This window comes from Mastigoproctus giganteus, chromosome 7, assembly GCF_048544385.1.
Source record: "Mastigoproctus giganteus isolate SK-2022 chromosome 7, ASM4854438v1, whole genome shotgun sequence".
Lineage (NCBI taxonomy): Eukaryota > Metazoa > Arthropoda > Arachnida > Uropygi > Thelyphonidae > Mastigoproctus > Mastigoproctus giganteus.
In genome coordinates this window covers 45,030,312-45,048,291 of record NC_143581.1, presented here as the reverse complement: position 1 = coordinate 45,048,291, position 17,980 = coordinate 45,030,312, and the positions used below count along the sequence as shown (strand labels likewise).

Here is a 17,980-nt window from a genome sequence, read left to right as displayed (position 1 = left end):
AGGGTTAATAATTACAAGTACCTTGGGTCAGTGCTAGACACAAATTGCAGCTGTGAACACATCTTAAGTCAAATAAAATCTGAATGGGCCAAGTTGCGGCAAAAGTCTTCTGTTTTGAAATACAAGAATATGCCAACTAAAGTGAAATCTAAAATTTACAAACAGATGGCAGTGCCATGTATCCTATATGGCTCGCAGTGCTGGGCTGTCAGAAGAAAAGAAGAACAAGCTTTAATGTCGGCAGAAATGAGAATGCCAAGGTGGAGTTTGATAATAACCATGAGAGATAGAAGGCGGAATGAAGATGTCAGACAGGAGATGAAAACTGCACCCATCAACTTGAAGATTAGGGAGAACAGATTTAGATGGTGGGGACATGGCCAGCATTTCGAGTTTACCCACATTACCAAGCATGTGCTTAGCTGCCAAGTTCCAGGTCGAAGGAGGAGAGGCAGGCCGAAGATGACAATAGAGAGCAGAGTGCGGCAAGATATGCAGGAACTAGGGCTCACTCCAGCAGACTGTACCAACCATACTAAGTGGAAGCATTCCATCCATGTTGCGGCGCCTCCGTAGCCAGGTGGGAAGGAGCAGCAGTGCATAACACACGCTTCTTGATTAGACCGGGGTTCGAGCCCGTCACCACCAAATACGGAGGATGCGGAAAGGTCAAGGAATGACCGCCGCATATCCCGGAGCAATATGGCCTTAGTTGCTAATGCTCCTAAAAAAAAAAAAAAAAAAAAAAAAAATCCATGTTGCTGACCCCTAATCAGCACAAACAGCATGGATAATGTGAATTAAAGTAATGCTTAAGTTTTTTGAAGATGAAACAAGATGTTCTGGTTTAATTGTACCTAAAAGTCTAGCTACAGGTTTATCAGAAATAACAATTAAATGGATTAGAAAAGAACATTCATTGCTGTCTCACCTGGAAGATAAATTAAAATCTCCATGTAAGAAGAAAAAATCGGTGAGTAGGAAAACAGTTGACCAGGTAGACGATTTTGATAGATGCATTATTTGTCGCACTATTCAATAATTTTATAGTGTAGATAGAAAGGTCCCCACTTTAAATAAATTGTTGCCAGTTATAAGGCAGAAATTTGATTTTCCTTTTGGGAAAACAGTTCTACATGAAATTTTGAAAAAACTAAGAGTTTAAATGGAAGGAAACAGAAGCCAACCGAAAAGTCTTAATGGAAATAGACAATATTATTCTATGGAGAACAAAATATTTACAAGCAATTATGGATTACTGCAATTCTGGGAAGAACCTAGTTTTTTTAGATGAAACCTGGGTGGACAGTAATTTCACTTTTTGGAGGTGTTGGAGGATTGATGGATTATCTGTAGCTATGGACTGTGGTCACACTGGTAAAATAATTTATTATAATAAGTGCAGGAAATATAAACTGCTTTATTCCAAACTATGCTTATATATAAAGCTGAAAACACAACTGGAGACTACCATGGCCAAAAGAATCAACATAATTTTGACACTTGGCTAAAGCAGCAACTACTGCCGAATATTCAGGCAGGTTCTGTTATAGTTTTTGATAATGAACGGTATCATAGCATTCAACAAGACAAGCCTCCTAACACTTTGGCATGGAAACAAGATCTTATAGAGTGATTGGTGAGGCACAATGTATCATTTCAACCTAGTATATGTAAATGTGAATTGTTAGAAATTATTAGCCATTTAAACATTCCAAACATATATACAGTGGATAGAATGCTACACAAACATGGACACATTGTCTTAAAATTACTGCCATACCATTGCGATTTAAACCCTATTGAATTAATATGGGCTCTGGTGAAAAATTTTATTTGATATAAAAATATTCAAGGAGATCTCAATATGAGATGTCTGACGGAATACACGAAACACAGAATAGCTAGCATAACTCAAGAAAGATGGCAAAGTTGCTGTGGCCATGTTTTCAAGATAGAGCAGAAGTATTGGGAAACTGATTGTATTATTGAAGAATTTACCGGGTCTTTAGTATTTAGTACAAATGAAAGTGATAATGAAACTGAAACATCAATGGAAACAGATCCAGAGAATGATTAATATAAGGTTTTAATTACATTATTAATATTTATTAAATATTAATAATGGTGGAAAAGGCCCGGGTTCGAATCCCGTTGATGATGCAAGTAACTTTAATGGGCTCTTTTCACTCCATGGCTGAGTTAGTCGGTCTCAGGCATAGATAGCAAGGTTTTTTCGTCAGCAAAACAGGCAAATCAGCCAGCGAACACATGCAATTTTTACAGACACAAATACGGGTTAATGTATTAAATTATGGGTAACCCTAATATAATAATAAAAAATAATAAATGAATAAATAACAAACAAATTCCGAGAGACCTTGGTATGCATTGTTCACACCTCTGGCCTTTAGGCAATAGAACACGCTGTAGAAAACACAGATTAAGAGCTAAAAGGATTAAGAATTAATCACTTTAGTCTTTAGGGTTTAATTCTTAAGAGTATTCCAAAATTTAGTGTTGCCTGTAAAGCATTTACTGTACCGAGAAGTTGCGCTGATCATCTGCTGTCTATTTATCCATAGTCATTGGCAAAGATTAAGGAATATTCCCCACACAGACATTGACTTTGGTCAACCTGTTTTCTATTGGAAGCACCCTATTAGAGAAATAGGACAGAGTGATTTTCCTTTATCCCAGAAATCCATCTATTGTTTCGCAGAAATGAGTCATCTACGCTTTCACCTGTCTCTGTATGGTAGGTACAAGTTGTTCCTTAATCAGTTTTGTTTTAGCTGCTGTGCAGGTAACCTTACAATGTCTAAGAGAAAGTCTTTGAGTGTATTGGAAAAGGTGGAAGTGCTTAATAGTGTAGTTCGCGGCATTAAAAAAAAAAAGAAATCGCTTTAAAATTTGGTATCCCTGCCAGTAGTGTGTCAACCATTCTGAAAAACTGTTTGAGGAAACAGGACCCAGTCGGAAGTGTGCGAAATTATGCTTGTATAAAGATGTTGATGAAGCCGTTTTTAAGTGGGTGAAGTTGATTCGAGACTAAAACATGCTGATATCAGGACCATTAATAAAAGAAAATGCACTGATTTTATGTAGCACGTTATTATACAGTATTCTTATACTACATTAGTGTTATAATATACTATTGTTAAATAAATGAAATGGCCAAGTTTTCCCATATTCCTATTGCAATAGATTTTTTCTACAATGTTATTTCTCCATATTCTTGATTAGCTTTTGAGGTAAATCAAAAACAATGAAATCTGATGCAAATACCGTAGGGGCTCACATCTCGTGAGTATGGGCTTGGCACACCCAGGGTCCCGAGCTGGATATCATCATTCTTCTCTTCTTGGTGATTCCCTTCTACTTTTGATTCTCTCTCAGGATAACTCGGGGAATTTTTTTTTGGCTGGTGCAGCATAAGCCTTAGGCTTCCTTGCACCATATAGCTAATAATAATAATAAAAAGCTATGGAGTATGCATCTTTTTTTTTGGGCATAAAACTTTCCAAGCCAGTTCCGGTTAGCTGGACAAATTTAAAGAGTGGCATGGCTTACTTGAAAAAGTTATTTCTGGTGAAAGTGGGGTTGTAATTGAAGAAACCTGTACCCATTGGAAAGAAACAGTTTTTAAAAAAATTATGGAAGACTACGGGCCGAAAGACATATTCAACGTTGATGAAACAGATCTATTTTTTAAATGTTTGCCGAACAAGACTAACTTTTAAAGGTGATAAATGTGCAGGTGGTAAAATTAGTAAGGAGACAATTAGTCTTGGTTAATGCAAATATGGCTGGTAATGAAAAACCGAAGCTTTAGGTAATAGGCAAAAGTAAACAACCCCAATGTTTCAAAGGAGTAAAGTCATTAGAGTTGGACTACAACTACAACAAAAAAGCTTGGATAAAATTTTTGAACAGTGGATTTTAAAATTCGATAGAAAGATGACGAAAGAAAACAGAAAAATCGCTTTGATTGTCGACAACTACCCTGCCCACCTTCACTTGGTAATTTCTAAGCTTACAAGTGTGAAGCTTTGTTTTCTTGCCTCCGAATACCTCATCTAAACTGCAGCCAATGGACCAGACTGTATCAATTTGAAAATGCACTACTGAAGGTGCATACTGAAAAAATGTATACTGAGAATAGAAGAAACCAACCAACCTATAGATTCTGTTATTGATTTGTGGATGTGCATATCAGAGTTACTGAAAGTGTAGGGTCAAGATGTGACGGAAAAAATGATTAAAAATTGTTTTGCAAAAGCAAGTTTTGCTAAAATGCTATTTAACAGCAATGAGAGGGATGAACTGCTACAAGACATTGAGCAATCTTGGGAAGAACTCCAAGTAAGATCAGTGGAGAAACTGTTCGTGAAGAATATTTAGGAGTTGATAATGATGTCATAGTAGCTGATAATTGGAGTGACTCCAATATTTTGGAGAGTATTCAAAGAACTAGTGACAATATCGACGATGAGTTGTATGAAAGCAATATTAGTTGCTTTGTTGTACGAAGGCAATATTAAAACCTTCCAAACATGAAATGTTGGCAGCATTTGAAACTTTGCATTGAGGCCTTCAGTGGGAAGAAAATGTGCCAGAAAATATATTTTAGCGCTTAAACAAATGCAAACATTTTTATGAACAATGTACAGTAAAATCCAGTGTACAACAAAAAATAATCAAATATTTTACAACATAATTCTTAAAAGTGTACTAATATATTGTGTGCATCGTGTAAGTAGTAATTTCTTAATATGTGTGTATTAATAAATTAATTGTTTTAAAATGTTAGAAAAGTTTTTTGTTCCCACTTATTTCTGATTTATTTCCCATATGTTGCTGTATTTCTGAGTTGAATTACAGTATTTTTCATTGTTGAAAAGGTCACATTTCTTTATAACGAAATTTCTGTATAACAAATTTTTTCAAGCAAACAATCGATTTCATTATATGGAGGTCCAGCTGTATTTATTTCTGAATATTACGATTGTATTTCAGTAATTCTGTATTACAATATAAAAAGAAATAACTACTAAAACATGTTATTCATTTGACCAGCTACATGCTCTCTTTGCTTCCTGATCCCTGTTTCAGAGAATAGAAGTGCCTGCTTAGCCATCCCCTCAAATATCTTCCAGTGACGAACAGACTATAAGTATAGCTCAAAATAAATTTTGAGGACTTAATGCTCTTTTGAACCGAAATTGGAAGATTTTAATAGATTCGTGTTTAAATTTTACGTCTAAAACATTTCTTAAAATTTCCATCAGAATTAATATTTTTTTGTTTAAAAATTAATATTTAAAACAAAAGAAAAAGATTATTTAAAATTAATTTAATATTTAAAACAGAAGAAAACAAAATGAAACATGGAAATATAATTTTCATGTTTAATTGAAAATATCTAATTAATATTTTTAGAATAAAGGTCGAAAAAAGGGCAATTTTTAAATATTAAAAAAAAATAAGGTTATACAGTAAACCCCCGCTATTCGCGGGGGTTACGTTCCTGAGAAATGTCGCGAATACCGAAAACGCGAATACTGAGTTATGGCTCCCATAGTAATAAAGGGGTTCCGTTCCAAAGTAAGAAATATATAAGAAAAACTAGTCTAAAATTTTGTCTATGTATGTATTATATGTACCTTCATAATATGACTATGTACATAGTGAAATGCAAGCATATGGCATCGAAATGAAAATAAGAAACAATTTAATATTAAATGTAATATTTATTAGAAATTTCAAACAAATCTTTCAAACCAGCGCCTTTGCTAGCAAAAAAACTTCTCTCACCAGTTTCGCTAAAGTGTTGATAAAGGAGTTTTGCCTTTTCACGAATGATGAGTGAACTCAACGGAATTTTATTTTGAGTTCGGTCTTCTATCCACAGATTTAAAGCCTTTTCCATTTTTTTCTAATTTAACATCACGAGTTACAGAGCAAATGTTTGAAGCAATTAGCGCGTTTTCACGGACACTACGGCAGATTTTTTCTTCCGATTTCTTGATTGATCGTACCGTTGACTCATTGATTTTATAATGTTTTGCCACTGAGGAGACACTTTCACCTTAGAAATTTTGTCTAATAACTCAATTTTATTCGCTAATGTCATCACCTTCTTTGATCTTTTCACATTTCCCTTGTTATTCGTAGCCATATTTTTGTATAGGTTAGAAAGAACTTGTCCACAATAAAGTCACTTTCTTCCATTAACACGCTCGAAAAAGTCTGTTTTACACTGCAAAACGGTAGATTTATCATTTTTGTAAGCATATCAATTTATATATTTGTTCAATTTATAAGCATAAATTAAAAGCAAACGACGAAACCTTCCATGACAAGCGCATAACACATACTGAACAAGGATTAGCGAGAAACATCCACGCTCGCGATTTTGTCACTCCTCTCCCCCCACCCACTGAGCGCTGTTTTGACCGGGAAAGATAATTCTGGCCACGCCCATGTTTTTTTATGGTGGAAAATATTCACGGCGCTTTAAAATTCACATTTTTTTCGGTTTCATTTTATATTAAATCGGCGATTGCGAATACGCGAAACCGCGAATACAGATACCGCGAATAGCGGGGGTTTACTGTATACAATATATATTGCAATACATTAAGAAAGGATGAGCTGTTGATTGGTAACGGAGAAGAATTTTTTAAAAAATGCAAAACTTTTTTCAGAAATTTAAATGAGAGTTGATCACCTGTCAAATGACTTGCCACTGTGTTTGTTACAATTGGTAGTACCACCACCACCATCATCGGGTTAAAATGCTACTAGTGTGGTCAAGAGAATTTTTTTAAAAAAATGTACAAAGTCTAGAAAATTTTTATTTTTTGGTTATGTTTTAAAAAACATTCTTCTGACAAAGTAAATAATAAAACTCACTTATTTTTGCAGAATAATGTTTTTTTAGTTTGCTGCTTTTTTTTTCTTTTTGTTTTTGTATATAATGGGTTATCCTCTTGGGTTGCCATTAGTTGCCATAACATATCAGCTACTAGAGGAGCAAGAACACTTTCTGCAGCACATTGAATCTTGAATCGATTTTACAAAAGAAAAATTAAAATAAAATTAAGTTTACAGTACCTCTTAGTATTATTGAAGGTAAAGAAATTAAAATTTTGCATATCAGTGTGAGAATCTACTAGATACTGATATAAAGGAATTAAAAATTGTAGAATGGTTCTTTGTCAATGAACTGACAAGTGCACAAGGAAGTACAAAATATAACAAGTTATCCCAAGTAATTCTTGGCATTTTCATAATTCCTAATAGCAGTGCTGAATATTACAGAATATTCAACCTGGTGGGGGAAAAATTATTTCTGATCCCTTTAGTTATAGCAATGCCATTGTTGCTTGCACAACTAAACCTTTGATTAAGCATGTCTGAAGATATTCAAAGTCTGCTACAGTATCTTTTCAAAGCAGTCATAACCAGTTGATATCTAACATACAATCCACAGACAAGAAATTGTTAGGCAAGCTAATGTTTAAAAAGCATAGTTTTGTACTGGTAAACAATCCTGTGGCTGTATTTTATTATAAAATGTGTATTTTTCAATGAAATTTAATTACTAGTGCACTTTAAAAACGTCTTATTTTTGCAAAATCTGCAGTTTTCCTCCTGTTTGTTGACTATTTTGGCCAAAAATCTCCTGTTTTCTTCCTGTGTACAAATACCTCATCTCCAACTTTTCAAAAGTAAGACTGCAGTTATGATTTGTTAATTATACCTGTCATTTCGTCTGCAATTATGAGCTTCATGAAAGTTAAAATGTCTAGACCCTCTAAGTGTAAGTTTCTTGTAATTTCTCCCTTGTATCTCTCAGTTCTTTGAAATATTTCATACAAGAAGTTCAAGGAATAAAGCATTGAATGTTCTCTAATATTCAGCACTGCTCTTTGGAATTATTAAAATGCTAAGGGTGGCCTTTTTTTGGTCAGATGTGTATTCAAAGATAAAGCAGGGAGGCTTCAGTATTTTTTCTCTTCTAATTGAACTTTATGTGAAATATCTCTTCAGGAACAGGATCTAAACTATTTCAGAGACAATCTGATCATTTTCTGGAAGTAATTTCCAAAACTGATTTAAAGAGAAAAAAAAAAGTTATGTAATTTTATAATTGCAGTTATTGCTTGTATATGTTTTGAATTATCAAAAGGCACTTGCCTTGAAAAGTTATATACATTTAAGTTAAGAGAATTAACTTCCTTAACAGATATATATTACTGCTTCATGATTTGGAGGCTTCCTTTAACATTTTTTTCATAGCTGAAAATTCTCAAGTTTTAAGAGAGAATAAGCTCTTTATAACTAGTAGTAGTAGTAGTGGCATGTGATGCAAGAAAGCAAGTGCTTTCTTTCATCACATTATTTCTGATCCCTTTAGTTATAGCAATGCCATTGTTGCTTGCATAACTAAACCTTTGATTAAGCATGTCTGAAGATATTCAAAGTCTGCTACAGTATCTTCTGTATATCTTCAGACATGCTTAATCAAAGGTTTAGTTATGCAAGCAACAATGGCATTGCTATAACTAAAGGGATCAGAAATAATGAGCTTATGCAGCATCAGCCAAAAAAAAAAAAAAAAAAAATTACAAAACAATTTCGTCTAAACATTTGTCCAGTTCCTCCTTAAATTTATTTAACCTATCAACTTCCACAATGACAGATGCAAGTTTGTTCCAGCAATTAAACACCCGCTGGCTAAAAGCAAATTTCTGCACATCTGTCTTTCCTCAATTTTAATTTAGGCCCCCTTAGGTTCGTAATCTGAACAAGTGGAAGAATCCCATCAGAATTCAGTATGCTGAACCCATTCAAGGCCTTATACACCTCAATCAGATCACCTCACAGGTGCCTAGTCTCCAGCTGCTGCAATTTGCAGAACTTAAGCCTCTCCTGGTAAGAGGATCCCTTCATTCCCCTCACCAATCTTGTTGCCCTTCTCTGTACACGCTCAAGCAAATCTACATCTTTCCTAAAATGAGGCCTCTAGACCTGTACGCAGTACTCAAGGTGTGGCCTGACCATTGCCTTATACAAAGGGATAATCATCTCCTTTTCCCTGCTAGCAAAATTCCTGTATATCATTGACAATAGCCATGACCTGCTCTGGCAGCCTGTCTGCATTGCTCAGAAAACTTCATATCTGACTGCACAATTACTCCCAGGTATTTTTCATTTTCTACCACCTTAAGTGTAGTACCACACAGTTTGTACGTTTCTCTGGGGTTACTTCTACTCATATGCAGTACTTTGCATTTGTCAATGTTAAACTTCAGTTGAAGTGGCAACTAAAAAACCACATCAAAAACTAGCTATTGCTAGTTTTTGATATACACACCACTGGTATCAAATCTGATATATTGTAGATAGGTTATGTTTTGTTTATCATTTTGATTAAATTACTTTCTAGTTATTTAATAAGTCTTGACTTGTTTTTTCTATACAAAGAACTATAGAAAAAATTGACAGGTGTATAATTGCTTCAGTGTAAAGGCATAAACTTTATAAAGAAAAGATATTATTTACCTGAATTTTAATGAGAGATTTTATTAGCATTAAAATTAAAATTGATTGAATTTAATTGATTTAATTGAAGTGTTACTTTGTATATGCATTGTATTGTTGGAAAAAGCATAATTTGTTATGCTTTTGCTATCCTACAGCTTCCTTTACCAGATAGCTCATTTAGGAGATGATGATGATGAGCCAGAGTTCAGTAGTGCTATGCCTCTAGAAGAAGGTGATACATTTTTCTTTGCACCAAGGCCATTAAAAAATCTTGTTCTTGTTGATGAACTTGAAAGCTTGTCACCTATTATGCACTGTCAAATAGCTGATTTGGCAAATGAAGATACTCCACAATTGTATGTTGCATGTGGACGGGGCCCAAGGTCATCATTGCGTGTATTGAGACATGGTTTGGAGGTATGTGTTTATTATATTCTTTAGCAGAGTAAAGTTTCTTAAAGCTTTGAAAGGCTTTTAATTCTGTAAACATTAAATATGTTGTAATGAAACAGAAGCTCTTTAAGAAATTGAAGCATTCAGTTTTGCCCTAATTAGAAAATTGATTTTTTGCCAGCTTTTTTTATTCTGCACAAGAAAAATTTACACTTATGAGAAAAGAACAAAATTCTGCTTCTCAATCATAAAATTTACATTTTGTTGATTTTTATAAAAGTAATTGCTTCATTTTTCTGTCTGTCTGTAATATGTGGTAGAATAAAGGTTTGTGTTTAGTTTAAAATGATTTTGTTTTGCAAGATTAGTTAATTTAAAAGGAGAGATCTTCCACACAGAAGTGCAAGTTACAGGTAGCATTTTGGATTCAATAGGACAGAGAAAGGAATGGGATGGAAGAACTGTTTCGAGTATCACATCGTGAAGTCGGCACTGTGCCAAGTGTTTGTGACAGTAGAAACTTGCGTAACAGTATTGATGTTGGCTTGTCACAGTGTAAATATGGGATCATGGTATAAGCTGTTCAAAGAGTTTATTAGAATGATTTTAATACAGATTAAAGTATGATTTTATTGTGAATATAGTGGGAATGACAATTTTTTTATAACTGTTTCAAAACTTTTAGCTCCTGTATATTCAGGATGTCCATAAAGTCTTATGCACTTTAAAATTGCAATAACTTTGGTGATATATGAGATAAAAAAACAAATACTAAAATAAATTCCCTTTCCAAAGTGTATTGGAAAAGAAATTTATTTTAGTTTTTTGGATGTGTAATCATAAGATTGTTAAGACTCAACCTTCATCATTACTGATACAAAGGGTAGTGTGATTTTGCAATTCCATAAACACTTCCTCCAATTTTGTTTCAGTTATGGCATTAATTGCATTTGTGATCCTGGGTATTAAGATTGTTTAAAGAGATATTTTGAGGAGTAAACCCCACTTTTAACATGTCCCTGTAGAAGAAAAGTCCAACCCACCTCTGCTGATCCATCTGTTTGGAAAGACTTCATTTTAAAATTTTCGAACATTCAGAGTGACACAGTGTTCTGTTATGCTGAAACTCCATAATGGCTTCAATTATTAATTGTCATAGTTTAGAGAAAAAAAAAAAAATTGTAGCACTGCAAGGTAGCTATCCCCATTAATCACCCTTTCTTCAAAAGAGAAAGGACCAGTTATGTGTTTTTCCTAGGGCACACCAGACATTGATTTTAGGGGAATCTCTTTTGTGTTCCCAGACTTTTTGTAGTTTCTCCTCCCCCATATATGACAATTATGGTAATTAACTTTTATGGTGCCACTAATGTGAAACATTTCTTCATCACTAACATTAGATTGTCAAGAGATAAGATACTGTGTTCAATGTTTTCATTAAACATGATAGTCCTCTTCCAGCAATATTTGATGCATTTGACTCTTGTAAGGTCACTTATTCAATTTCACTCTAAGAATTTTGTGTATTATTACTCTAAGAATGCCGAGTGATTTTTGTGAACTTTGCTGAAAAACTTCCTTGACAGATGCCACAGTCTCCAGAACTGCCTTTATATATTGGCGATACGTTGACACTTCTCCAATCCAAAGGAATCTCTCCTGTCCAAAGATGCCCTCATAATTAACCTCAATGGTTCAGTACACTCCCTGGTGGCCTCCCTCAAAATTACTGAGCATATGCCATCAACTTCAGGAGGCTTACTTGCCTTTATGCTTGATAGTTTTGCTAATAAGCAGTTATCTGTAATTTCAAAATCACTAATTTCATATGGCTGAGCCTCACTTGCACAGCCTCATCTCAGCATGAAGGGTCTTTTGGAGAACACATTTTACTTTCTCTTCTATCGAAGCTATCTCTTGTAAGGGTAGGTTATCTGAAGAAAAATTTAAAAAGCAAAATTTTGTGCATTAAAACTAGAATAAGTTAACTTTCCAATGCATTTTACAGATTGTTTTTATCTTGTATAGAACCTAAGTTATTGAAGTTTTAAAGTGCACAAGGACTTTATGGATACCCTGTATTAGCATCTAACTGTTCATATTCTGCATATTTCTGCAGTGTTGGTGACTTTGTGTATCATTTAACTGTTCATCTCCAAGTATTCTTTGGTGTATTTCTACTGTTTGTTTATGTATTTTTTCCCTTTTCAGTATAATTTTAAAGCATAAATGGAAGAGTGTGAAAGGATAATCAGGAAAGAAAAAGTGGCCATCCTATGAATTTGAATGAAGACAGCAAATTTGTTACATTATCAAAAAAATTGAGCAGCTGATAATGCCAAATGTAGAAATTTCAGAGTAAGCATTAAAACTTACAATAGTGCTATATCATTTGCTCTTTCATCAGATATGAAGAGTCTATGGGAAATAAAGAAAGAATTTGGATCCCCCCCCCAAAAAAAACTATAGAAATCAATTTTTTGTTTATATTTCAGGAGTGCCACATAAGGTGGAAGGACTTTGCAACATTCCCTGTTTAATAATAAGACTGCAGTATAGGTCCAGTAATCTACTAAACAGTTGCCAATTTAAATACACAATATAAAACAGCTATAATATTTTTCCTTCGTGTAATAAATAAGAATAAATAACTTGAATATATAGAGTGTATGTATGAAGTGTTGTTAGGGAATTGTGCCTAATATCTTCATAATTCTAGACATACTGAATATATTTCAGTATATATTCATATACTGAAAATATCAGGGAATTGGATTAGCCTATCAACATGAAATTTGCTACGTAGATCCAGGAAGAATATTTTAAGTAAGTCCTGAAGTTTTTGAAAAGGATCAGATCTACTGTTTCAAATTTATAACAGTAGAACAAATGATGGAAGTGAATAGATGGAAGCTGTGAAATTGGAATTAAGCTTAAAACTTTTCCAGGATCCAGCAGAATACATGATAAAATTTTGATGTTACACATTCTTTTTCTTCTCAAATAATGTCCAAAAATCTGAAACATACTTTCATCTGTGTAAATATATTTTGCTAGGGAAGAAAAGGGGTGATTTGAATATATTTAATCCTTTAATACATATCGAAATATACATTTCTCAGTAGAAAACTTAAAAGTTTAGTTTAAATGCAAACCATTTATATATAGATAAAAACCATTAATACTGTATAGTAGCCTGCTATAGAGTATTTTATTGTTGTTAACACATACAATAGGCAAATTTTTAAAAGTTATAGTATTATACTCCCTTATGACACCACAAGCTTCTACTGTTTTCATAAAATGGCCAATGTAAAAATAAATGTTTAACAGATGACTGTTGCAAATGCGAGCATTAGCAGAACGTGATTATTTTTGCTTTGGCTGTTTACACATGTACCATTAATGCTGTGTACAGTCAAATTTTGCACTTTGCCATCAGTGACCACTTTTCCCACTTGGTATTGATTTACAGATACATAGTGTGCATAGTGTTAGGGTCAGGCGCCACCTGTGATTTCTCACATCTGCGCCATATGTACGCTGTGAAGAAATACAGAACTACTGTAAATGCCAGAAAAGTGTTGTCTGTTGTATATGACATATTGCGTTAGGTTCTGTTGGGTGTCCTGGCATTTGGCCGCGGGGCCCCTGGTGGGATCTCACGTTGCCCGCACACACCGCTAGGAGGTAGCCAGGCTGCCCTTTATTCTCTGGCTGGTCTCCGCCAGGGTTGCCTGAGCGTCCTGGACGAAGACCAAGTTAAAAAAAAAAAAAAGAGAAGAGAAGGCCTGGGGAACAAGAAGAAGGGGGTCTGAATGTGAGGAACAAGCTAAAGTGGACAGATAGAGAAGGCGGTCCACCCGAGTAAGGAGAAATAGGGGATGGGTAGAGGGATCAAAGGTCACAGGGGCAGGTGCCACTTACAGATACAGTAAACCCCCGCTATTTGCGGTCGCTGATTTAACATAGAATGAAACCTAAAAAAATGTGAATTTTAAAGTGCCATGAACATTTTCCGCCATAAAAAAACATGGGTGTGGCTAAAATTATTTTTCCCTGTCAAAACAGCGCTCAGTGGGTTGGGGAGAGGGGTAACAAAATCGCGAATGTGGATGTTTCTCGCTAATCCTTGTTCGGTATGTGTTGTGAGCTTGCCATGGAGGGTTTCGTCGTTTGTTTTTAATTTATATGCTTTTAAAATTGAATAAATTTATCAATTTATAAATATATGTTTATAAAATTGATAAATCTACCATTTTGCAGTGTAAAACAGACTTTTTCGAGTGTGTTAACGGAAGAAAGTGACTTTATTTGGACAAGTTCTTTCTAACCCGTACAAAAATATGGCTACGAATAACAAGGGAAATGTGAATGTGAAATTATCAAAGAAGGTGATGACATTGGCGAATAAAATTGAGTTATTAGACAAAATTTCTAATGGTGAAAGTGTCTCCTCAGTGGCAAAACATTATAAAATCAATGAGTCAACGGTACGATCAATCAAAAAATCGGAAGAAAAAATCCGCCATAGTGTCTGTGAAAACGCACTAATTGCTTCAAAAATTTGCTCTGTAACTCGTGATGTTAAATTAGAAAAAATGGAAAAGCTTTAAATCTGTGGATAGAAGACCGAACTCAAAATAAAATTCCATTAAGTTAACTCTTTAGTCGTGAAAAGGCAAAACACCTTTATCAACACTTTAGCGAAACTGGTGATAGCACTGGCGGGATAAGTTTTTTTGCTAGCAAAGGCGCTAGTTTGAAAGATTTGTTTGAAATTTCTAATAAATATTACATTTAATATTAAAGTGTTTCTTATTTTCATTTCAATGCCATATGCTTGCATTTCACTATGTACTGTCTATGTACATAGTCATATTATGAAGGTACCTATAATACATACATAGACAAAATTTTAGACTAGTTTTTCTTATATATTTCATACTTTGGAACGGAACCCCTTTATTACTATGGGAGCCATAACTCAGTATTCACGTTTTCGGTATTCGCGGCATTTCTCAGGAACGTAACCCCCGCAAATAGCGGGGGGTTTACTGTAGAGGTTAAGTTTGCTAAATGGATCCTGCAGAGAATTGATGCAATTCATTTTGTCTTTTGCATCAAAAATTTCATGACTATTATGTTTGATTATATTAATTAATTATTTTATTTATTATTTTTTTATTATTATTTTTTTTTGTTTTATTAGGTATCTGAGATGGCTGTCTCAGAATTGCCTGGTAATCCTAATGCTGTTTGGACAGTGAAAAGAAAATCTGATGGTAAGTACTTTGTTTTCCTTCTTCATGTTTTGACAAAATGTCTGCTGTTTACAATACTACTGTAGAGGGGGGGGAGGGCTCTAATAATATCATGAACAACAAATTGATGCAGCAATTATGGTTATATTTGGAAAAGTGTGATTCTACTACTTGAATAACTTCTAGCACAACAAATCATCTTTTCTTTGTTCCTGTTGTACGGAATGGACTGATCTTAAATTACAACTTTGGTACATTACTGGATGAAATTCAGTCACTAAAGAAATGGATCGATGCTGTGTAGACAAATAAACTCATCAGGTACTGAAGTATCTAATGAACTGCCAGTTCATGTGTCCCCAGTTTGGAGCTCAGAACAGAATAACCAAATGAATATTGCTCTGGTTCAAGGAGATTTAGTTTTGGGAAATTCCATTGTAAGAATAATTCTGGAAAATTCAGGTAAACAGATAACATTTTTTGTAATAAGGGCTAAAACCAGGATATGTCTGCAGGAACAACAGTTGATGTAACCAACAGATTAACAACTTTTTTAGATGGGGGGAGGATAAAGAGCTGTATTTTTCCTGTGGGTACTAATGACATTAAGTGCACATGAACTGATTATCTTTTGGATAGATTTAGCCATGCTAAAAAAAATGCACGTTTGGTCAGAATGTGTATGTATGTGCAGTTCTACCCAGGCATGATAGCCAAAGCCTTGTATATTAACTCAATACTTGAGGGATTCTGCAAAGTTTTTGGGAAGAAATTTTTATCTGCTTGGCCTGCACTTATAGGTAGAAGGAATCTGTTTTGTAGAGGCAGAATACATTTGAATCAAGGTGGTATAAGGGTGGTTGTTCTAAAACAACAAGTGTGTTTTATATATAATGTATGGGAATAAAACCATAAAATATAGGAAACACCATAAAGTTCTGAGTTGTAGTGGCAGCCTATCTGTACCATTGAAAGAACATCATGTTAAAGCATACAAATTCTTCTAAATCTGTTTGATTATCAGGCATCTTAAATTTGTTTCTTGCCAGGTATTAAGTAAAGTTCTGTGTTGTGCTGGCAACCTATCTGTACTATTGGAAGAATATCATGTTAGAATGTACAAATACTTCTAAATATTTTTTATTATCAGCTGTCTTAAGTTTGTTTCTTCCCAGGTAATAATGGCCTTAGTTGCTAATGCTCCTAAAAACCAAACAACAACCCAGGTAATAAGATAAAGAAATATTATTATTACTCTATTAATCAAGTATAGAACCTTATATTTACTTTAACCTTATATTTTACTTTAACTTCAATTTTTTAGATCAGAAAAAAAAAAAAAAAAAACATTTTTATTACTCCCTGTTAAAATTCAGGGTAATTCTTATAGGTTTGATGTTGCTGAATTCAAATATGGCAACCATATTGCTGTAACACCCAATTTTAAGTGAGAAGGGATTAAAGTTAAAAAACTAAGTTTCTAGTAAAAAAAAGATTTTGTATATTTTAAGAAAATGTTACATACAGTACTAAATATTGAACAATGGCTCTATTAACCTTATTCTATTTACTGTTAACTGATAACAAAATACTTATTTTGTCATTTTTTTGCCTTTTATAATTGTCCATTGGTGTCTCCCATATGAGATTCCAACATATTTGGACTCCATTTTTCCTGGTATCTTTTTTCCATTTGAGAAATATCTTGGTGAAATCTTTCATCATGTTCATCGAAAACTGCTCCCAAGTTTTAAGAAAAAATGTCTAAATGGGAATGTAGGAAATGAAGCTTTAATGACATGTTGCATCCGACCACTCTGTACCCTAAAATTAGCTTGTCCACAATTTCACTGTAATTTTGTGACTTTTCATTGCTTAAAAAGTTCTGGTAGATGGTTTTGAATGCCTTTGAGGCTCTTATTTCTATAGCATTTAATTTTTTAGTGAATTCCTCATCTTAGAATAGCAGTTTGATTTGAAGACCCACAAAAATTCCTTCTTTTATCTTGGCCTCACTGATTCGAGAAATTTTTACCTCAAACAATGAAATTCTTCTCTTTTTTTGTCCATCGCTTTCACAAATATTTTTATTAAACCTAGCTTGATGTACAATGGAGGTAAATGGATTTTTGACTTATCCACCAAAGGAGGATCTGCTACATTTTTCTGACCCGGTGTAGCTTCTGAATGGTTTGGCCATTTTTTTCCCCTGTAGTGGTAATCCTTCGCTTGGATGCCCCACTCTCATAAGCAGCAGTATTTAGTGTATCCACCTTGCAACCCAGTCAGCAAAGCTACCACTTTTAGGTCAGCACAGGTATTCCATTTGTAATCTTAATAGCATATTTTTTTCAAAAGAACCTGTAGGTTTTCATATGTTTTCTTTATGTGAACTGTATGGGCCAGTGATATAGATGGATACTTATTTCCATTGTGGAGTAAAACAGCTTTCAAACTGACCCTGGATGAATCAACGAAAAGCCTTCACTGCCCGGAGACATGCTCCAGATGCAATTCTTTCATTAATTCCTGGACACTGTTACAATAAACCAAAGCACCATCCATGGAGTAATAGGTCGTTATGTTAAATTGCCTCTCCCAATAAAAAGACACATTGACACCCTTTTCAAGAAGAGTGATTAGATGTGGCTTTGCAGTATCAACAGTTGAAAAGTCTGGTCTGTATTCATTCTAGGTTCTGCATCTTCTGCTGACTTCTTTTCCCATCCTAAATTAGAGTCAAGTCCATAAGTTTCTGGTGGCTTTGG

The 17,980-nt window shown here is 34.1% G+C and overlaps 1 protein-coding gene across 1 annotated transcript in view; it reads left to right on the top strand.

Annotated features, from left to right (window-relative positions):
* The window catches only part of Sf3b3 (splicing factor 3b subunit 3), a 245,622-nt gene that overhangs the window by 90,191 nt on the left and 137,451 nt on the right, over window positions 1-17,980 (top strand). The window contains exons 11-12 of the mRNA XM_090376877.1: window positions 9,711-9,972; window positions 15,161-15,233. Coding sequence (XP_090233003.1) covers window positions 9,711-9,972; window positions 15,161-15,233 — 335 coding nt within the window. The remainder of the gene's footprint in view (window positions 1-9,710; window positions 9,973-15,160; window positions 15,234-17,980) is intronic.